At 33.4% G+C, this 22,397-nt stretch overlaps 3 protein-coding genes and 1 long non-coding RNA gene across 4 annotated transcripts; 1 reads left to right on the plus strand and 3 right to left on the minus strand.

Annotated features, from left to right (window-relative positions):
• Nucleotides 1–2,668: 2,668 nt before the first annotated feature.
• On the minus strand, nucleotides 2,669–3,214 carry LOC134234974 (uncharacterized). Its single transcript, XR_009985301.1, has 2 exons — nucleotides 3,161–3,214; nucleotides 2,669–2,730 (listed from the first exon to the last, which is right to left on the minus strand). It is a non-coding gene; the product is annotated as an uncharacterized LOC134234974 (long non-coding RNA).
• Nucleotides 3,215–5,304: 2,090 nt separating this feature from the next.
• LOC134234969 (elongation factor 1-gamma-like) lies at nucleotides 5,305–10,857 on the minus strand. Its single transcript, XM_062717050.1, has 11 exons — nucleotides 10,814–10,857; nucleotides 10,557–10,706; nucleotides 9,862–9,925; nucleotides 9,011–9,153; nucleotides 8,611–8,754; nucleotides 8,215–8,344; nucleotides 7,677–7,768; nucleotides 7,427–7,512; nucleotides 6,890–7,062; nucleotides 5,990–6,114; nucleotides 5,305–5,537 (listed from the first exon to the last, which is right to left on the minus strand). The coding sequence occupies exons 1-11, from the start codon at nucleotides 10,823–10,825 to the stop codon at nucleotides 5,382–5,384; spliced, it is 1,275 nt and encodes a 424-aa protein (XP_062573034.1). The 5' UTR covers nucleotides 10,826–10,857; the 3' UTR covers nucleotides 5,305–5,381.
• On the plus strand, nucleotides 10,817–16,700 carry LOC134234971 (calcineurin subunit B type 1). The gene is made up of 6 exons (XM_062717053.1): nucleotides 10,817–10,954; nucleotides 13,373–13,412; nucleotides 14,022–14,198; nucleotides 14,605–14,664; nucleotides 14,861–15,045; nucleotides 15,520–16,700. The coding sequence occupies exons 1-6, from the start codon at nucleotides 10,952–10,954 to the stop codon at nucleotides 15,565–15,567; spliced, it is 513 nt and encodes a 170-aa protein (XP_062573037.1). The 5' UTR covers nucleotides 10,817–10,951; the 3' UTR covers nucleotides 15,568–16,700.
• Nucleotides 16,701–16,994: 294 nt separating this feature from the next.
• LOC134234970 (RAB6A-GEF complex partner protein 2-like) lies at nucleotides 16,995–21,403 on the minus strand. Its single transcript, XM_062717051.1, has 8 exons — nucleotides 21,284–21,403; nucleotides 21,040–21,191; nucleotides 20,851–20,934; nucleotides 20,297–20,446; nucleotides 19,888–20,028; nucleotides 19,499–19,626; nucleotides 18,858–19,035; nucleotides 16,995–18,284 (listed from the first exon to the last, which is right to left on the minus strand). The coding sequence occupies exons 1-8, from the start codon at nucleotides 21,382–21,384 to the stop codon at nucleotides 18,061–18,063; spliced, it is 1,158 nt and encodes a 385-aa protein (XP_062573035.1). The 5' UTR covers nucleotides 21,385–21,403; the 3' UTR covers nucleotides 16,995–18,060.
• Between the last annotated feature and the right edge of the window lie 994 nt (nucleotides 21,404–22,397).

A 22,397-nucleotide genomic window follows, 5' to 3' on the forward strand; every position in this document is an offset into this window, starting at 1 on the left:
GGACTGTGTCTCTTATACTTTTTTCGCACAGTACGTAAACCTTTGTAATTTCATACAAAAAATCTAAGTCTGAGAATGCTCTCAAGTCTCAGAATTTTCTCAAATCTTAAATTCTCAGACTCAGCGGCCGTCATCAAAAAGTTGAGTAAAATAAAAATTCTCAAACTCTCTTTTATTCTCAAATATTTGAGTTTACTACAAAGCAAACTTAAGTCCATTCTCAAGCATTAAAAATGGGATGAAAATGTATATATAGATTAATAAAGGCTGATGAAAAAAAAATTAACATCTTGAAAAAGTCTATATAAAGATTTACATTTTTTTATGCATTATTTACAACAAATTAAGTCTAAAAATTTTTTAGTAAAAATCCATACCGATTACCAGTAATTCATTTTTAGTGTACAGAACAAATCTCTTTATTTATTAAATCTTCCTTATATTTCAATATTTTTTTTTTGCAATGGCCAGTCTAGCATATACAGTGTAATATTCAAGACCGGGGGGCTTTCTTTTCTGAGAATCTTTTGCCATATAGAACTTTGAAATTTTTTCGTAAATATTTTCATTATTTGGTCAAAGTTACTAATGGCTTCACACATGGCTCTCACATATACGTAACATTTTGTACATTTTGAAAAAAAAAATCCTGTACGTAGCGTCCCTTCCTGCATCTCAGGACTGACACGATCAATGAAGATAGCTTCCCGTGTAATGAGTTCTCACCATATGATTCGAAACATTAATAATTTTTTTTCCAGAACTGCATGATTTAAGACAGAAATCTGAATTGAACATGTATTCCGTTTTATTGTCCAAAAATAGATTTTAAAAACCCAAAGTATAAAAATAAATATGTAGTACAGTAATGCTTGATAGACTTGTATATTTACTATCCACAACAATTTTCCAATCATTCTTACGAGTTCAGAGCGTCGGCAATGCACTGCCACTCCCTCTCCTTTAATATTTCCTTTAGTTTCCCCCTTCGGCCCACTTCCTTTCAAAGACCCAAACAACGTGTCGGTACTGTGGCAACGCACTTCGAAAAAATTGTACGCACTTTGAATTTTTTTTCAAAGTGCGTTAAATTTGGACAAAATCAACGCACTTTAAAAAAAAATTCAAAGTGCGTTAAATATTGGACACACTCAACGCACTCTGAATTTTTTTTCAAAGTGCGTTAAGAGTGCACATAAACATTTTATACCATGGAGGCATTTAACGCATTTTGAAAAAAAAATATGTAAGAAATAAAAAAATTTAGACTTAGATTTTAGTAAAAGAGAGAATCAATTTGTAATAATTAGATCTTTCGAAAAACTTTTTAATTTACATGTACTCATTTAACCTCATTGAGAACAAGGAGAAGACGAGTAGAAGGTCTTTCATCCCAACTCTTTTTTTCTGAAACACTGTACATAGCCGTCGGTAGCAAATTGAAAGTTGACCCCCAGGTAAGCCCTTATTTTTAAATGCATAAATATATTATATATATCTTTGCAAAACATTTATGTGCCTACATGTACCCCCCCCCCCTTCCCGGTACTGATGTCTATGATACACCCAAATATATGTATTTACATAACTGGTAAGCCGTTGAAAATTTTCAATAAATTTAAGCTTACATAAAATGCATGCAAACTGGAAAAAAAAAGTACAGTAAAGCATTTAAGCGAGAAAGAATTTTCAAAGTATGGAAAAATCAAAATCGCTCACTTTCACATCCTGAAGTGACCTCTTCACAGAAGAGTTATCAAACAGGTTCAATTATTTATCATACCTAAGATTTGCAAGAATATTGACCGATCCATACACAGTTTTTCAAAGTGCGTTAATATGGTCGATATTAACGCACTTTGAAAAGAAATTTTATTTTTTCAAAGAGCGTTGATTTGGTTCCAAATTTAACGCACCTTGAAATTTTTTTTTCAAAGTGCGTATTTTTTCAAAGTGCGTTGTAACACGGCACATTCTACCTCTTCCCCACTACTCCGATTTTGAGAGCGTTTAATTTTTCTTTTACAATGATTGATATTAATATACAAAGTAGACGTAATTTTTGATTTATTTACATGTAACCAAAGTTGTTTCTCACTTTTTGACAAAAAAAGCTCCTCTGGGCCGCTTCAACCAACTAAAAAAATCCGCGAAAACAGTCTCGCGAGAAAAAAAATCTTGAAAAAATTCTCAAGTCTTGAGAATAACTCAGCTGAGAATATTCTCAAATCGTTTTATGACGGCCGATTTAAGAAAATTCTTAGCTGAGTAATTCTCAAGACTTGAGATGAGAATTTTTTTTGAGAATTCTCAAAGTTTTATGACGGCGGACCCTGGTGTACCTTAGGTGCCTGTTTTTCCTGTTTGGGTTGTTTTTATACCCCCCGCTTGAAAAGCGGGAGGGTATATAGTAATCGTTATTTCCGTCCGTCCGTCTGTACGTCCGTCCGTCTGTTACGCTTTTGGGTACCCATCTCTTATCCGCAACTCCTCTTATACCACTGAATGAAATTTGATGAAACTTTCAGAGAATCTTTATTACATATTGCCATTGTGCACCTCCTATTTTACTTTTTGATCCGACACATATTTTGGGTTTCCCAGAGCAAAACATTTATGGGAGGCGGAGGGTATCATTTAGTGAGCCCATTGCTCACAGTACCTCTAGTTCCTTCTTGTCTTTCTTTCCACCACCTCCTTGCTGGCCATGCATTTCAGCATACTTATTTGCTAATAAGAAAATATAAATGTAGTTAAAAGTTCATTTATCAAAGTTTACAAAGTCTGTTTCTTATTACGTAGCTATTTTCTCCGTTAGCCAAAGTATCACAAATGTTGAAAATGCTATCACAAATGTTTAAAATGTCCAATTCTGATTATTTTCTTTACATTTCCCCCCACCCCAATGTGGCCCTTTCCTACATCATAGTCATAATTTGAACTTGCTTTGATACTACTTGATGATGTTTTAAATTCATGACCTACTTTTGCTTTATTTTCATTGAGAAGATTTTTTTAATGAAAACATTCTTATTTTTCATAAAGTCTGTGCAACTTAAAAATGGAAAATCTTCAATCCTCTACACAAAGACTTCTTCAGTGGCACCTGCCTGAGAATCTAAAATCCATTTTTCTTTGGCCTGAGTACAATACTACTTACAATCAAACTCGGCCATTTTTGTGCACATCTGGAAGGATCCTATCACAGCAGAAACTGAAACTGAAACTGACACAAAACTGAAAAGTAGCTTTAAATTTTAAAAAAAGTTGGTCGTGTAAATATTAACAAACATGTTGTAAAGGTTACTTATTATCACAGTACTGTATGTTTATTGAAACTGAAACTACTGCAAAACCCGAATATTTCACCATCAAGGAAGGATATGAAGATAACGAACAGCATTCAAGCTCAAAGTCCATAAAACAATACAAAATAAGAGCAGAGGAAACAAGTACCTCCGCAAAATCAGAGGTGGGATCAGGTGCCATGTAGGAGTGAGCATCCCCTGCTGACCGGTCACACCCGCCGTGTGCTCCTTGTTATGATCAGGAAATAACGGAAAAATCCGTTGTCAATTCAGTGTATAATTAATGGACTAACAATTAGAGCATTTGACTCAATGATAAATTGTATTTGCTGACAAGGTCATTGTATCGACCATAGAACTTACGAAATGATGACTTTAAACGAGACTGCTGATATTCTTTTTTCATCAACTTGCTAGTCAATAATTTACCTCGTTTTAGAAACTGTACGTAGAATACGTAGAGCATGCTCTTGCGAATCGAATCAACTGAGATATATATACTCCGTATGCAGGTGATGAAGGTATGTTGCTGCATAAGTAATTAAGGGAAATATCTACCTTCGTTTTCCGCCCTATTGCTTTTCATTTGGCCGCTCGGGCTACTTTCTGACGGCCCTGCTGCTTAAAAATTTTGAAACAAGTGACTTTCCCGCTTCCGGAAGTATCAACCGGCTTGGCCCGGCTTATGAAACAAGTGGACCATTGACTGACTTTCCCACACCTGTGAACCTGATGACACGTAGTAACCCACAATGCAATCATCAGTCTCATTCAGTTGATTTGTCAGTAAAAGCCACCTCATTTGCTATTCTGACGCCAATAAACATAGTCCTAGATCCTATGGAAGTATGTTGTCCAAAAGGAAATTTAGATATACATCTGCAGAAAATAATGTCATGAAGGATTTTTTTTTTTTAAGTTTGAATGAAGTCAACGGAGATTAAAGTACAATTCTACAAATATTATAGGGTGGTGAAAACTGAGACACAATACAACTTGTATGTTTATCGTGTCTCCACGTGCTAATCACTTCCTAGCCACATTTCTGTGATTAATTTACCCTACCTCGCTGTAGTCTCGCAAGAGCTACCGTTGGAGCTACTCTGAACTCCTTGTGTCTTATAATTTGCAGAACACCGAAAAATAAAAGGTTCTGAACACATTAGTTGAGGTAAGAGGAGTAGCATTTTGAACTAGAAGTCTTTGTCGAGACTGTAGCTCTACTGGGTTTGTAATTATAATAGAGGAAGAGGTTAATCTCTGTTGAGATTCTGCTGGGCTCGATATTTGGACTGACGCCGTCGCAGAATCTCTGGACGATCATTAATATTTCACGTCTGGAAATTAGGCCCCAACTTCGGCCGACTTTAGCAAGAATTATTCACCTAGACCACAATTCGCTTCAATTAAGTCATTTAGTTGTTTATTTGACTCTCTGTCACTATTTTTTCTTCATAGCTTACCGTTTAAGCATGTAAATCCCAACATAAAAATATTCACTGAAATCTCCAGTTTGAAAAATGGCTCCCATATTGAATTCAGTCTCAATAAAAGAGGATAGTCTGTTTTTACCCTATGTGATGTTCATTTGCCAAGTACTGTGGTATTGAACATCACAGAAATTTCTATTTTTTAATAAGGAGGTAAAAACATAGTATCATCGAAATAAAATACAGATACACAGAATTATGTATTTTAGTGTCAGCAAAACTGTACGAAAGTCTACTTGTGTGCCAACTTATATTGAAATCCTAGTATTGGAGGCGTAGCATTTTGAAAGTATTTATATAGAATTATGTATCTTTTGTAGTCTACTTGAATACCAAGTTATATTGAAATCACCAAAACTGTAGGAGGAGTGGCATTTTGAAAAATTGTTTACAGTGTGCAGACGGATGAATGCCGGACGCATTACTATTGCATAAGCTATTCTGGTCTCTGACCAGTAGAGCTAAAAATTACTTGGGTGCTCATAAAAAACAACAACAAAGAAATCTTTTGTTGCACCAGTCATTCACTTTTAAATAGTCAACAACATTTCCCATTCAATGTCACTGTTTTTCAGTTCAAAGTCTACTTGAAAAGTTTGCCTTGGTTGAATTTTTTATTTATATCAAAATCACCCTCCCAGGCAAAATACTCCGTCACAAGCTTCTTTGTTTTCGCATCATCGGGATTTAACTTAGTCCAGTTGTAACTTTCATAGTCTATTTGCCAGTCTGGTGAAAGCTGCATAGAAAAAAGAACAAAATTAGGAATTAGATATCATGTACTTTTAAAATTTCATACTAGTAGTATGTACAACTGGGATCGAATATAATTTTTTTTTTTTTTTGGTTTTCAGGATGCAAGGAGATCAAACAAATACAGTTAAATTGTTAAATTGAATTGTTGCACTAAATTGTTTTTAATGGGACCCAAGGTATCACAACATCTTCGCTAGCCAAGGGTGACGATCCACAGTGTTTCTCTATCCACCCAAGGGTGAATAGAGAAACACCGTGGATCGTCACCCTTGGCTAGCGAAGATGAAGGTATTAAAGAAATCTGTCGAAATAATGTAAATGTATGTACTTATGCAACAAATATACTAAATTTTGAATTGATGATGAATAATCTATACATTTCAATCATTTTTATGTTGGCATGGAAAAAAAAAACTCCAATGTTTAATCAATTACCTCAAAGGCAAGGTCGTGACCTCTCCACACCCATATCCCAGATATAGAATTGTTGTTATCCTCACCAAACAAACACACACTTGCAAATGCATTTTTACGTAGTTTTTCCAATCTTTGAAACATTCCTATGAAGAGACAAATACAATAACTTTTTATCAAATACAATACATATGAAGACTTATACACACATAATAAGAGAATTTAGAAATTGACTATTCAAATCTATGCTAACTTGTTCAGAATTTAATATCCACCAAATATCACACACATTAAATATAACAAATAAATTAACAGTATCAACTGGTTTTAAGCAAAGCCAGGTTTCACATAAAAAACTGTACATGACAGGTGTGAAAAGTAATTGGTAAACTGTTTAAGGCCAAAAAAAAAATTAATTTATAGTTTCTCAGGCCAAAAAATTCAAAATTCAATGCGACAGGCAGGCTTTTTCTTTTGGAAGCAGGTTTTACACTTTTTTAGTAAGTCATTTGTGCAGTAAAATGATAATATCTACTAATTCTTGAGTTTTGTCCTCTGAAATTAGTTATAATATGTATTCAACATTAAATAATGCTAATCCAAACATTTATTTAAAAGTTAACTGATAAAATACTTAAGATTTATAAGAAATATATTGTTTTTCTAATAAAAGTGTCATTCTTAGCATTTATGAAATGGGGAATAACTCGATTTTCTTTTTCAACTTGGAAAAATAGAAAATCGAGTTATTTCCCTATTCAATATGTCAATAAAATTAATCAATGCGGCCGTTTTGAACCGATGCGGCGGTGCCTGAGAAACTATTGATTAATTTTTTTTGGCCTAATTAAATTGGTTTTTTTTTGTCTCCCTTTCAGTTACATGTATTAAAAGCTAGTGCGTTAAATTAAGTTAACTTACCTCCAACAAGGTTTGCTGTCATGAAGATCTTGGTCAACTCGTTGTTATACTTATATTCACTATACCAAATAGAAAAGTTCTCCTTGTCAAAGTTCTTCCAAAAGTATGGCAATGCTTCTGTCAATGTATCCTTGTTGGAATACTCTCTTTTGAATTCATCCATATTAAATGTTCTGGAAAGGAAAAATACAAGTATGTGTACTCATAAACATATATATGTAATATATCCTCTGTGGTCTCGTAAAAACTTGTAAACCACATTACATTTAGCAAAATTGAAATTTGTTCAACTTAAATAAGCTGATCTAAAATGATGCACTTCATAAAATTGCAATGCATCATGAAGTGATCTCGGACATGTTAAACTAAACATGAAATGACATAACACTTGTTTGCAGGGGTTTTTAAATGTGCAAACACATGCCAGTCATAAGTTTTCTTAAAACATTTGCTCATGTGTCCTATAAAAATTAACTTTTTTAACAAAATAATTATAAATATAAAATATTTGTTAATAACAAATTATTGAATGCCAACCCTTTGGGAAACGAGGCAAAAGGATCCTTAGATTCCTTTGGTTTGGGTTCCTCCTCCTCTTCTGGCTCGGGTTCTTTTTCTTTCTTCTGGAAAAATAACAAGGCTGTGTACATACAGAAAATTACAGGACTGTGTCTCTTTTACTTTTTTAATATAAAAAAATGTAAAATCTAATTTTTGGAAAGCCACAGTCTGTAAACCTTCGTAATTTCATACAAAACAATCTATACAAAATAAAGCCCTAGTATACCTTAGGTGCCTGTTTTTCTTGTTTGGGCTGTTTTTCCTTCTTGTCTTTCTTTCCACCTCCCTGCTGGCCATGCATTTCAGCATACTTCTTTGCTAATAAGAATATATAAATACAGTAATTAATACTTCATTAAATCAAAGTTTACAAAGTCTGTTTCTTACATGTACAACTTATGTTTCTTACAACTTATTTTCTATGTAAGCCAAAATACAGGTATCACAAATGTTGAAAATGCTCAATTCTGATGTATTTTCATAAGTTTTTTCTTTACACTCCCCCTGCTTTGATACTATATGAGGATGTTTTATAATTACATGTCAGATCTACTTTTTCTCTTTTGTTAATGTTATTGCTTTAATTTTCCAATGAAAACATTCTTTTTTTTTTTGTAATTATGTCCATTAGAAAATGTCTGTGCTCATTAAAATTGGAAAATCTCCAAACCTCTACACAAAGACAAGTCAGTGGCACCTGCCTGAGAATCTAAAATCAATTTTCCTTTGGCCTTAAAGAACTGAATACAATTCTACTAACTTACAATCAAATTCAGCCATCTTTGTGCACATCTGGAAGGATCCTATCACAGCAGAGAACTGGGGCTGGTTGATGAGAGTGGTGAACCATCTATTGACATGGACAAAGGAGGACCGGAAAGAGGGGTCCATCACCTGTAAAGTTAACAACAGGTCAATGTGTTCAGTACATCATTGGAATGTCACAGTGTCACTATTTCTTCCAAATCAAATTTTCTTACTGCACATCTTGTATCCCTCATTTTCATCATACATTACATTAAAAGTTACTCAGATAACCCAGAAATAGGCATTGTGGACATAAACAGATATTAAAACCAATTGATTGGTTTAAACTTTTATTTTGTGATCTGGCTTTCAAAGATTTGACTGTAATTTATTGATATTTACAGTGTACTTACATGCTTATAGAGAAGAAGCAGATCGCAAACAACTGCAATGTCAGCGAGTGAAATCCTCTCCCCCACTAAGAAAGTGCGTTTCGCTAGATATCCATTCAATACTCCAAGTGCTTTTTTGATCTGTTCCTTAGCTTTCTCCGTTTCCTTCAAAATATGGTAGTTCAAAGTACATTTCTAGTAAATGTAGACAGAAAATACCTCTACAGAGCTAATGTTTTTATTGATTTACCCAACTTTTAATTAACAATATCTTATCTTATTAGGTTTAAGAATATTATACTCTTTAGAAAAGAAACTGAAAATGTTCAAAGTTAACAATGACATGAGTTGCACCACAGTGGACAGTGAAAGCACGCTCTAAAGAGTAAGCTACATAAAGACTTGATTATGTTTATAGTACCTGTTTGTTGTATTGTATGATTCCAAGACATGGATAAACCCATGTACATGATGCTGGCAAAATTTCGTTCTCTGCAAAATGAATCCACTGTTGCACGAAGGCTGCATCTCTGGCATTGGCTCCAATCAGCTGTGCATTGGATACTACAATAAAATTTAAATGGTTTGAACAATTAACAATAGTTTTGGAAAAGAGGTGAACTAATTTATTATGCATTCTCCTCTAAATTGTATCAAACAGAATATTTTGAACTTTTTTCCTTTTTCAATAAGATTGAGAAAATATGTTTTCTGTTTAAGTTTTTGATAAGAATTGCACAAATTATGCACCAGACAAACATTAAAAGTTAAAACACAACACATAACATGTTATGTTTAGCAGAATTAATCTATTACACATGAGAAGTAGTGCTTTAATTTTGTGTCTCAGATAGGAATTTAAACTTAAAAAGTTTCTCATGTCAGGCAAAAAATTTGATGCAAAACCATAATACCATCACAGATAATTCATTTATTCCTTGCCAGTTGGAACACTGTATGTTAGTTAAAGTGAGAAAAACTAGAGGTACTGTGATCAATGAGCTATCTAAATGATACCCCTGCCTCCCATATGAATATTATGGTAGTGTCCATTTTGCTATGGGAAACCCAAAATATGTTGGGTCAAAAAGTAAAATAGTAGGTGCACAATGGCAATATTATATGTCATAAAGATTCTGTGAAAGTCTCATCAAATTTCATTCAGTGGTATGAGAGGAGTTTGCAGATAAGAGAGGACAGACAGACATCCTGATTACTATGTACCCTTTTCAAGCAGGGGGTATATAGAGCATTAATGTTGGTATGTATTACCGTATTGTGCAATGGCATCACTTTCAAACAGACAATCTCCAGATGCTGATTCAAAGGCTGGAACCTGTAAGACAAAGATCAGATATATATATCATTAACTTACTAAAGTAACATTCTGAACACTTTACACAGAGACGATTAGGATAGGAATATATGTGCCATTGTGTTCAAAGAACTCAGATTTGGCCATTGTCATAGATAAACGATAGGCCTCATAAAATTAAACAAGGGCAGAACGAGATATTTATATGCATGAACAGTTCCAAGTGTTCAGGAGCTTGTTAGCCCAGTATTTGGAGCCATTAAAAAAGACTGAAAAAATGTGTTGAATTTCTTTATATTTATTAAGGCTGAATATTAAGGCAGATGTACACGAAGCACCAAAAGGTTTGTTACACTATTGCTCCAAATATCCTACAACAGACCTGCTCCACTGCAACTTTTAACTGTGTTGTGGGCACGTCCAGCCAAATTGGCAATACAGATCAATTTAACTACTTAGTAATTATAACATGATATAGCAAAGGGTCGTCTTATTCTTCGACTGCATAACAATAATGACTAAGACTTCAAACCGTTGACAGGACAGAGGAAATTCGTGTCGTTTCATCATCTACTTTTGTCTAGAGAAGTAAACGTCTACCATATTCCAACCTTTCATCATTCAAAACCAATTATCATCCTTATACGTATACCTTTCCCAGTGGGAACTTTTCCAAAAAGCTTTTGGACTTGTTGGTTTCCCCGAATTTGAAGCCGGGTGAGACTTTCACGTCTGCTCCGCTGTATTTGGCAGCAATTAAAGCCTTAAAGGCTCTAAAGTTGTCGGGATATGTAAAAAGAGTCTAAAAAGAAAAGAACAAAGATTCTATTTTTTGGAAGATTTAATTCGATTTCCATATGATTTTCCAGATATTATTGGATAATAATCGGCCCACGTATGCCACCTTACCCCAGACGCCATTGCACATAGGAAAAGGAAATGCAAAGTGAAAATACGCGCATGCCCATTGGCGAAATAACAGTATTGATTGACGATAGATCTGATAGTTGAGGAATATTGTCATAGAGTGAAAAATACTACGTAAAAATGGTAATATTTCATATTTTATATAATTTCTTAAAGTGTATTGAAAATATTTGATCATACTGACATCTAAGTTCATGTAATGAAGTCGGGTATTTTGATTCTCGGCTCTCTTAAACGGATTCAGCTGCTGCAATGCTGACTACATGTATACAAAATGTGTTGTGAATGTTGTTACTGCATCTTTTCACAATTAGATCATATTTCAATGGCAGAAGCTCTTACTCAACACATCTAGTATTGATAGTGTGTCTATGTCTTTGTATACATGCACTCCTTATCTGAATTTGTATACAATTAACCCTGGTAAAAAAAAAATAATTAAAATAGAATCTGTTAATGTTAATCACTTAATGCACCAACAATGAAATGCTTGAGCTTCCTTCCACACTGGAATGAGGCAAAGACATAAATAACTCTTCCATGGACAGTTTTATTGCTGGAGCCTGTCGCACAACTGCATGTTGAAGTTTCAAATTCAACAAAAAGTTTTGACCTAAATTTATAGATTTTGTGAAGACTAGGGTTGTCCCTAACAATTGAAATAGCAGGAAGCATTTAAAAAATAGAGGAAGGGGGGGGGGTCCTCCCCGAACATGGACCGTAAGGCCATCCTTAAAAAAATGTTTGTTTGGAATTGCCGCCTGGGGGTTTTCAGACCCAGGAGGGAGGGAGGGAAATTATTATTTTTTTTTTTTTTACAAATTGAAGCTAATTAATAGACATTAAAAATCGGAATGAACAGTGGTGATTTTCGTTAATTTCCCTCTTCCTTTTATTTGATTAATATCATTTTTTCTAAAATATACACAGAACAGTACTCAAGTATCAATCTTTCTTCGATGTTAGATTTGCTTATCTATTAAAAGTCAAAATTCAGCGTCAAACTTTTTCTTTATTTTAAAAATCTTTTTAAAACAATTTCTTTACAAATCTTTTTAAAACAATTTCATTAGTGTATTTCATAGCATTTCTCTTTGAAATTTAGCCCTTCTTTTAGACAACCCTTACAAAGAGTGCGAATCACACAAAATTTCTTAAGAATAGTTGGGATGTTTTGTGAAAAAACGGGAGGGGGTGCTTGGTATGTTCTAGAGTGTTCGCCATGAATCAGTTTTAACATTCGGTGTCAAAGACTTCAAAGACTCATACTGACAGACAACATTTTTCCTTTTGTATTTGAGAGTAAACATTTCTGACCCATGTAATTTTTTAACTGGGAACTGAACGATCATTTTTAATTTCAACATGACGGACTTATCCTATCAAGTTCAAAGGGCAATCTATTACAAAGCTCTTTCAAGGTATCGGTGGATCATTCCATTTAATTTTTTATTCACCTTTTATTTTTATGAAGATGCATAAATGTTCTGGTCTTCAACGCTTGAATGTTTTCACATCCATAGATCCAACTTGGTCTGACATTTTGGCGGCTTTCATTTTGTCAAATCGCGACCTATATTCCCTATATCATAAATACTATGAATAAAGCGTTTTATTGACTGGTGTTGTTAAATTTATGCAAGCTCAAACCCGCCTTTAAAAAGCTATTTCGAAGAACGAACTAACTTGTTAAAAGCGATGTCGGACATAAGACGGTAAAAAAAATATTTCCAATATTTTGCCAATAAAATTTTTTGAGCGGGGGGTATTTCAATGAGGCGGGCGGCAATTCCAAACAAACTATAATTTTATTTTGGCCTAAGGGACATACCAGGGGATATCTGGGAGATTATCTGATTAGTACTGTAGAAGTACTTTTTTCCGTGTGGTATTAATTTAGGCTATGTTTGAGGTCACAAATTGCCAGCAGAAATTTGTCTCATCGTAGTCACTCAATATACTTGTAAGGCAGATAAGTAAGAGCCTAAGAAATCTGCGAAATTTTCTACCTGCGGATTTAAGAGAAATCGACTTCCATGGAATTATGACCCCATGGAAAATAGTACATCTACAGTAATGTATGTCTTTATAACAGGCTGGAAAATTCCCCAGCCCCTGGTCCTTAGGGACAACCTTGGAAGACTTAACATTGCATGATCAAAATGCTAAAAAAGTAAATTAAACATGACTATAATATTAAAACCCAGGAGAATTCTTTGTTCACCTGTTAGATGCTCTATTAACGTGATTCAAACTTTGTAATTCCTTTTTCCTTCAAATAATAAATTGCATACCATCTTTTTTTTTTTATTGAATGACTACTGGTATTTACACAGGTCCTAAAACCCAAGGGAAACAACTCTCCATCAATTTCTTTACCATGTTTGCAGTTCATAAAAGCCTTTCTGGCACTATGTCCAGACTTCTTCGACGAAATCTAATTTATCCTAGGCTAATGGTTTATAAGTATACTTTTATGGTTTTATTTCTTCACCTTTGGTAATTTTAATGAGAGATGTAAATACTCATGTTTATTTTCAGGGGAATGAAAACTCACTTCCAATGGAGCTCTGCTCAAATTGTAAGTAACATAAACAGTTTCTATTTCATTTTGTTGATTTGTATAAATTTCATAACACATATTTAACTGTCATTTGTTTGGAGCACATTGAAGCAAAGATGTAGAAAGTACAATTCAATAAAATGGCTACTTTAGTAAAAAAAAATTAATGCATTTCACTTTGCGATGATAAATTCAGCCCTAAAACCCAAATTCCTGACAAGTTAAGAGCAATGAATTGACTATTTTATAGGAGATAACCTTTTAATTATACACTCAAATTGTCTGCTTAAAAGACATTTTAAGAAAAATTAATGCTTTTATTATTAGATGATTTGTAAAATTCCACCTAACTGGCAAATACCAAAACTTCTGACACTGCTGTTATGAACTTTACAATCTTTAAGAGGTCTCTGCAAGTCTGCATGCTCTTTTCCCATTTGCTCATAGTTCTTCTATAATACCAAAATTGGTAAAGACATTCAAAACAAAATTGATGAAAATGTTCAAAAGTTTAGGAATGATGAGATAAAAAAAAAACAGGTAGGAATAGGTCACCTTTGTGACTCATGTGACCTTAACCTGTAATTGATTTTAGTTGTTTAACCTATTGGCTTCTTCTAATTTCAGTTGATGCAGATGAAATCAAAAGACTGGGAAAGAGATTTAAAAAGTTGGATTTGGATAACTCTGGCTCCTTAAGTGTAGATGAGTTTATGACTTTACCAGAACTTCAGCAAAATCCATTGGTGCAACGAGTCATAGATATATTTGATACAGATGGAAATGGAGAAGTGGATTTCAAAGGTATAAATGTCAAACAGAAAGTTTTTCTTGATCATGTAATAGTACATATTCATAATATTTAAATAGTCATTTAGTGTAAGAATGCATGGCCAGTTGTTTATACAGAACTTAAATAAAAGATGCTAAAAATGTTGCAGTTGCAGATAGGAAATTGATAAAAGATTGTAAACAGATTCATAAATGTACTTGCACTAGATTTTCTTTGATATAAATACTTGCAATTTGATATTTTGCATACAATGAAATTCTTTCCTTTGATAAACTTGTCCAATGGGAAGTGCATGGAAGCAACATTACAACATGTACTACTAAGATCTAGGTCCAATAATGTTGCTTTCCATCATCATCAATATGTAGTATGTATTTGATAAGCATTTGTCAGAGTTTGTGCTTCGTTTATTTTCAGAGTTCATTGAAGGTGTATCACAATTTAGCGTCAGAGGAGACAAGCTCTCTAAACTGCGATGTAAGTATTCCAAAGACAGTACATTGTACAACTATCAAATAATTTGGTTTTGTGGAAGTCATTTTGAGAACATACAATGTATGCAATAGTGTTTGATCCAAATGGCAAAATTTTAATACTTTTTTTCTTGATAATTTTAAATACAGTATTATGCCTATTTACAATCCATGATTGTCTGTTTACTGTATATTTTCAGTTGCATTCAAGATCTATGATATGGACAAAGATGGCTATATATCAAATGGAGAGCTTTTCCAAGTATTAAAAATGATGGTGGGGAATAATTTGAAGGATACTCAGTTACAACAGATAGTTGATAAAACCATCACACACGCTGACACCGACGGTGATGGAAAAATCTCTTTTGAGGAATTTTGTGCTGTAAGTGGATAATTTTTTTTGTTAAATCATCTGAATTGAAAGTAAAAACTCCCAGAATAGCCGTAATATTTACTCCTTAATATCGTGTTAGCAAACATTAAAACTGTTTCACATTGTAGCAATTTCATTTTTTCTTTTGATAAGCAGGAGTTGAGGAGCATATATTTTGATTTTGTGACTTAAACATGGGGGTGGGGGGGGGGGGGGGGGTACTGTAACACTATAAAGTGATACATCCAGAAGAAATTGTACTTCAAAAATATATTTATTGACTGTTTATACAATATGTCCTTATTAAAGCATTATCTAACAAGCACAGAGACTTTTAAGTATGCAGATATTTTAATATTAATGATGAATATGTATGCAGATTAAAGAAGTTCTCTGTGCAAACTAGAGATGTTTTGATTCTCTAAGAGTCACTTTGATGCCCATGAAAGTGAAATATTGATTTATTTTCTTTATTTTTTTCAGGTTGTTGGAAACATGGATGTTCATAAAAAGATGGTGGTGGACGTTTAACATGGATTTTTATTTCAATTTTTTATTTATGAATCAATTATGTAATTTATTCCCATGACAATTGTTTCAAATTGTTGATTTAGATGACTTTGTATATTTAAGTTTGTATATATACTTAAAGCATTTATACTTATCACATTGAAAAAAAATTCTCTACTCAATTTGTATTAATTGAGAGTTTTTACTTGTATACAGCTTGTTTAATATCATTAGATGAAATGACTGTGTCAATGAAAAAATTATCATTTTAAGTAGTCTTTAATTTTTTTATGCCCTTTGTTAATTGATTTCAGTGTCATGAATTTTTATAATGTACCACATGTTGTAAAATGTTCTGTGAATTTTTTTTTTCAAATCTGAAATTTGAATGTTGAAAACAAAACTGTGAAAAAGATGCACTTGTGACACCATTACATAACATAAAATAAGCATAAAATTTTCAGGTAGTTCCCCTTTTGAGTGATAATCGAGTTAACTCCCCTTTTGAGTGATGAAGCTGTAACTGCAGATATTTTGATGGAAAATAATTCTTGTAACACTAGTTTTCCCCCTTTAAGCACTTGCTTGTAGTACATGTACATGTATATACATCTAGTCAACATTCGAGAATTTCTCTGGGGGGTTTGGGAAAATTTAATAATCATTTCTTTCAACTTACATCATTAAAAGGTATGCAAAATTAATACACCCATGTCACTTAACATTAAAATAGCTCTAGAATCTCAGAATTAGATTTCAAACAAAGTGCATCACCATGAAGGATGCATGATTATTTATTTTCTTTTTTTTAAATCCCAATTCTCCCATGAGTACCGGTACTGTTTTTGAGGAAAAGCAATGATACATGTACATCTCAGTATGTAAACGTAAACTAATGGCAAATGAATTATCATGGATACAGTTGAGATCATTTTTCTGCAAGCACTGCATTATTTGATAAAAGTGTACATTATAAATTTATATATCTCAATCTGATACTTTAAGTGCATGTCTGATAAAAACCATGCAATTCTGTAAAAAAATATGTCCAGAAGTAAAATTTTGAAATTGACTTTGTGATGTCTTTTCAAATGGTTAATGCCTAGAAGTATTATATTTGGTATCCAAAGTGCAAATAAATTGAAACAGAACTCTGTTTTTAGCTCTTAGAAACCACTAGAGAGCTTGTACATTAGGAAGGTGTCTGCTGCTGTTGTCAATCCATCTAGCTGCATGCTTGTTTGTTGACATTCAAAATGCTACTTCAGTGGTCTGATTTCACTTGGCAATAAGTAGAGTAGAGCACCTGACTAACAGTTCAGGTCATTTCAGGAGTCTTAGGTTAGTCCATTCCTTTTTACTCCTTTCCTATAGCACTGTCACCATTGGTGGTATACTTGAAAGCTTCCCATTTTATTCTATAGTTCACAAATTATGACTGTAACAAGTTTTATGTTGTATATTTTTAATTAGCAATTTCATTTATTTGTCTAACAATTTAGATGCCCCACCTACCTACAAATTCATCATGCAAATAAAACATTTTATACGATACTGACTTAAAGGCTTCTGTATTGTGGCGACATGTGTCTCCATACAGAACTTCATTCATTAAAATTAAGAAATTTAAAATGCGATTATGGAAATCTGTTTGGTACAGGAAGGTCTTATAAATCCTTGGGAACAGACCTGTTCAAAAAACTCAAAACCCTTAATTTTTTTCTGATCATTTATCTGGAAAATATAGGGCAGGACCAGCATCTGAAACAAGTCTGATAGTGTCCATCTCTAAATTCATCGAAAAGGCAGGTATAGTCCAGGTACAGCTAATGGTCACAAATACTTGGGAATGGGCCTGCCCCACAAACTTTACCTTGGCCACATCTCAAAAAATGTCGAGTATCCTTAGAGACATCATCCATATAAGTTTGGTCCAGGAAGGACTTATACATGTAGTTACATGGATATGGAAATGCTCCTAAAACTTAAACACTGAAGCCAACATGGATGCTAGAAGTATAGCATCCTACAGTGAGCAAAATAGTGGTTGGCATCTCAAATGCAAGATACTGAGTTTCAAGATACCAAAGTTCAACAGTATATTTCTTAATGATAAGCTGAGGTACATGCATGAACAGTTGAATTGTATGATGCTTTAGGTTCACAACCCTATTCTTAGAAGTCAACTATGATGACTTATATAAATGTATTGGACAAAAATTCAAAGCAATTAAATAACAAGTGTATTTTCAGCTAAATTACCACTTGTTGAAGATTTTAGTACTGTAACAGTTGAAAGATTTTTTTTTGAAGATAACATTCATTTATATTGTTTTTTGCACCATCCCTCAGGTACTAGGAAACTGGAGACCATGACATTTCAAAGTTCCTCTGTGCTGATGGTTGAAACTCCTAGTGCCATTACAGAGAGGCTAGAGATTTCAATGAGTCTTCCACCAATGTTGTACAATGACTAGACAAACTAAGTAGCATTAGATTTATCCTGAATATCACTCAAAGTGTAACTGATACATTTGTCTTTAGCTGTGTTGAACTACAGGCATGTAATGGGTTTGTTGGATAGATTTTTACTGGCAGGTCCCAAATCATTGTCTCCACATTTAAGTTCGAGGGTCCAGACCAAACAGCACTCATGTCTGGCCTTTCAGGTCTCTCAAGTTCAGGAATCGGGTCACATGATGTCACAAATTCAAAATGGAGTCGCCATCTCAGACAAACTGCAATTATATTTAGTTATTTGGTGACTACAAAAATTGTAAAATATTTTCAACTTTAGCAAAAAACAGACTTGTTCAAATTTATATAAAAATGTGTTTATTTCAAAGAAATTCATTCTGCAAATATGAGTTGATGCTATAATAAACTCTCATTTTAATAACAAGACTGTTTAGATCCTGTTACCTAGAAGTTATCAAACTCTTTCAAAATATACTTATGCAAAAATTAAAAAGACCAGTTAATATATTCAAGTGAGTGCATTTCATTTTCCTGATAAATTAAAAAATTTTTTTCATTGAAGCAATTTCAGCAGGAGTTATTTCCCATTAGTCTCCATATTGTAGGTCAACATGCCCTGATTCATTATTCAACCAAGTTAAAGCTAGTGTTATGTTGGACCTGGAATGCACTATGCAGGTATTGTAACACAGTTTTTCTTATTGATATAAATTAGTTCATAAATCCAATATTGTAAAAAAATATTCCCAAATAGTTCTGCCAAACATGCTCAAAGAAAACTCAACACAAAGACCGACAAGATGGGAGCCAAGGGGAATAACTCTGACCATTACCTATATCTGTCATAAATCCTGGTGTAGCAGAGAGTGGGATGGGGATGTTAATGTGGGTCTTTTGGGTGTGTAGACACATATCTTGATGTTTTACATATGAGGTATAAGTTGAGCCATGGCTGGCTTTACGTCGACATTCTTCGGCAATCTGCTCCTCACTTTGTAATGTCACTGAAAACTGTCGTAAAACAAAAGATGGAAAAATCTCAATGAATTCTTTTGAACAAATTTTTTTCTGTGGCGCAGTGACCTTGAAAGCTCTACTGATTTTTTAAAGAGAAAATGAAATAAATTTAATCATGTACTGTATAGAAAGTTTCACCTCCATTATATTTTTGTCCCTATTCCATCAACACAAGTGGGCAATTTAAAACGGACGTATTCAAAGAAAAAAATATAATTTCTTAAACAGAACTGAGATTTAGCAAATTTAAATCAGGGCAAAATTGTCTGCAAGTGTGAAAGGAAGAAAATTTTAGATGGTGTTCATTTCTACAAAGTTTGAAAAATGGATTGTACCCGTTAAACTCTAAATTCAGAAGGTATAATAAATAGAACTGTTTTTCCTAAACATGTTCTATATAAAAAGTTGGTGCTTTTTGCAATTTCATACAATAAACTAAATGAAAATGTGTAGATACCTGAACACATGGAACGGTGCCCTCTGAGAAATCAAACACACCAATTATATCCTCTCCCAGTTTATAAGCTTGTTTAAACAATATGAACTTTGCCACTTTTCCTTTGGCATTTGTAATGTTGTAGAAATCTGAAAAAAATGAAGATGTATAAGCTTATGAAATTATCAAATGATATCATGAATTATATTTCATAGGTGTTAGAAGCAAATTGAAAAGAAGGGGCTCTTTGAAGGGGGGGGGGGCTAATCCAAAAAATTTTTTTTAGGAGACTTAGCCCCCCCCCCCCCACATACACACATACAAATCTGACACTAATATAGTTTGTTTTAAAGTATCAATTGCATTTCAAAATTCCAATGTTGCTGAAAATGAGGTGAAAAAAGACTAACGTGGCGCTTTCCTGGCAGTAATGGTGGCTAGGACCTGCATGGCGATGTCTAACAGGTTGTTCTCACTCTGCTCCTGTTTTAGGAATGGATTACTGGGCTGTACCTCCTCCCCATCTGTATACACACTGACATCATTCATTCCTGAAAACAAATGCTGAATATTTCACTTTGTTGTACATTGAGTTCGAATTAAATTTCTAGGGATGGTAACTTAAATTGGTCAGGTGCTTTACCCCTCTATTTTCATTGGTTAATAAGAACTTAAATGCATATTCAAAGAAAATGCTTCTGTTTTAACTTTTATTCTGGCAGATTATTAAATCTTAATTGACTTTTTAATAAGTGGAGAACAGTCACACAAATTTTGCTCATTTACATACATCAAAGCACCAGTATAATGAAAGTTTACCATGCAGCAGAAGGACTCTGAAGGGCAGTCTGAGTAATTTGGTGGGGTGATCTAACTTCTGAGCTCCGATGATCAGTTTATATGAGTACTTTATAGCCTGTCCTTTGTATGAAGGTGGGGCATCTGCAGGAATTACATCTTCAAATGCAACTGAAATAGAAAATGTTTTCACTACTTTTATGAACTTGAAGCCTCTAGACATTATTTTACTGAAAAAATGTGACACATTTTCCCATATATAAGTAATAACATTTATTGCAGCATTGTAATCTTAAATGACATAAAATATTCATGTGTACAAATTTTGATGAAAAAAGGTATCAAGAATTCTATTAAATATATTAAGTAATATATATAAAATCTGTTCTTTAGAAAAGAACAAACTTGGTTTAGCATAAGCTCATCTCAACTTTGTCAAGGTGAGCTTAAATTAAGTGTAGGGAAAGAAACGAAGAGTATAACAATCATAAAGACAGAGTACTAGTGTATGAACAATAATATACTCAAACTTTCTTTTATAGAATATAATTATTCATATTGAATTTGATGCTCACATGATCTAGTTTCGCCTGGCCTTAGCTTTAAATCACAAAACAAAATTCTGGGTTTTGTGGACAGCACAGTCATTCCTTGCTCTCCTGAAAAAGTATATATTTTCATAACCTGACATTTACTATTAATTAAAGGAAATACATTTACATATTATCCAATAAGATGTAAATGATTTTTGTTTATTCCAGTACCTTTGTTGGGAACAAATGAAGTCTCTGATGAGGATGGCGATATTTCATCTGATGAAAGTTTCCTAGTGCAGGGTAGATTAATTCTTGTGTCGCTCACCGAGCACTGACAAATTATCTGTACACTGGCCCATGCAAGGCAATCTACATTGTTCCTGAAAAAGATTTTTTTAACAAAATTATAGCAAATTTCAAACAGTAAATCTGATTCAGTATTACATGAATGACAAATTGAATGTTCACATACTGAGACTGTTTAGAGAGGTTTGTGATGGTCACAATGCACTTCACGGTCTCTCCTGCCAAATAAACATTTCCTCTCGGAAGAAATCCTGACACCTCTATCATTTTAAGTTGTTTATCTGTAAAATAAAATAAAGTTTCAGCAGGGACCTAATATATACATGTATATCCCTGATTTTAGTAGTTTAGTTTGAATTTTTTAGCATGATCCTTGGGACATTTATATATTTAACAATAGAATATAGTCGTTGTTATATAAACATCACTTTTTGAAATATATTACACTGACTTTACCTGAAAGACTGAATTTATTTATATTTCTAACTAAATACACACAAACATCTTACATGTTTACACATGCATTACATATATGCACCATTATGGGCCATACAGCTGTTTTGCTTGAGCCTAGCCTTTAATTAAATACTAGTGTATATGATGGGGGAATGATGAGGGACCTATGTACTAATATTATTAGTTAAGTAGAGACTTAGAGGGGTAATACTGAAATATGTGTGGTCCTTGGAAAAATCCATATTGGGCCAGGCATAAGCTGAGTCCAATATGTATTTTATCAAGGACCCCACATATTTCAGTATTACGCCTCTAAGTGCATGTCTACATAACGAATTTATCCTGCTGATGGTTCTCTTAAAGACTATTTTTAGTATCGATATACCACATTCACTGAGCGAAGCAAATCGTACTGCATCCATTGCTGTTGTCAGATGCATTGTGACGTCAGTTATGAAGCTCCCTGCGGGGTCACATGAAAGCAGTATATTGATGATGTGTGGTTGGTAAATTTTTAATATATGGTGGGTAGGTCACGCGGAGGGGGCATTTTAGCAATGTTATGTGGGTAGACAGCATAACATCGTTTAATACAGTATTGCTCCCAACCAATGAAATTTCTAGACTTTTATCAGAGGCAGGATAATAATTAATATACAGGCCCCTGTATATCTACATATACAGATATATAGCCCCCTATATGTAAACACTTTAAATGTCTCTGGATGTAGAAAATTTCAACCTATAGTCCTACCTAATGTCAATTTATTTACAATAAAAAAAAATAAATGCAGATAGAAGTAAATAGGTCCTACTTAATATGC

The sequence above is a fragment of the Saccostrea cucullata genome, unplaced genomic scaffold (assembly GCF_032062105.1).
Source record: "Saccostrea cucullata isolate Sc308-1 unplaced genomic scaffold, CSIRO_AGI_Scuc_v1 ctg3679, whole genome shotgun sequence".
Taxonomy (NCBI): Eukaryota; Metazoa; Mollusca; class Bivalvia; order Ostreida; family Ostreidae; genus Saccostrea; species Saccostrea cuccullata.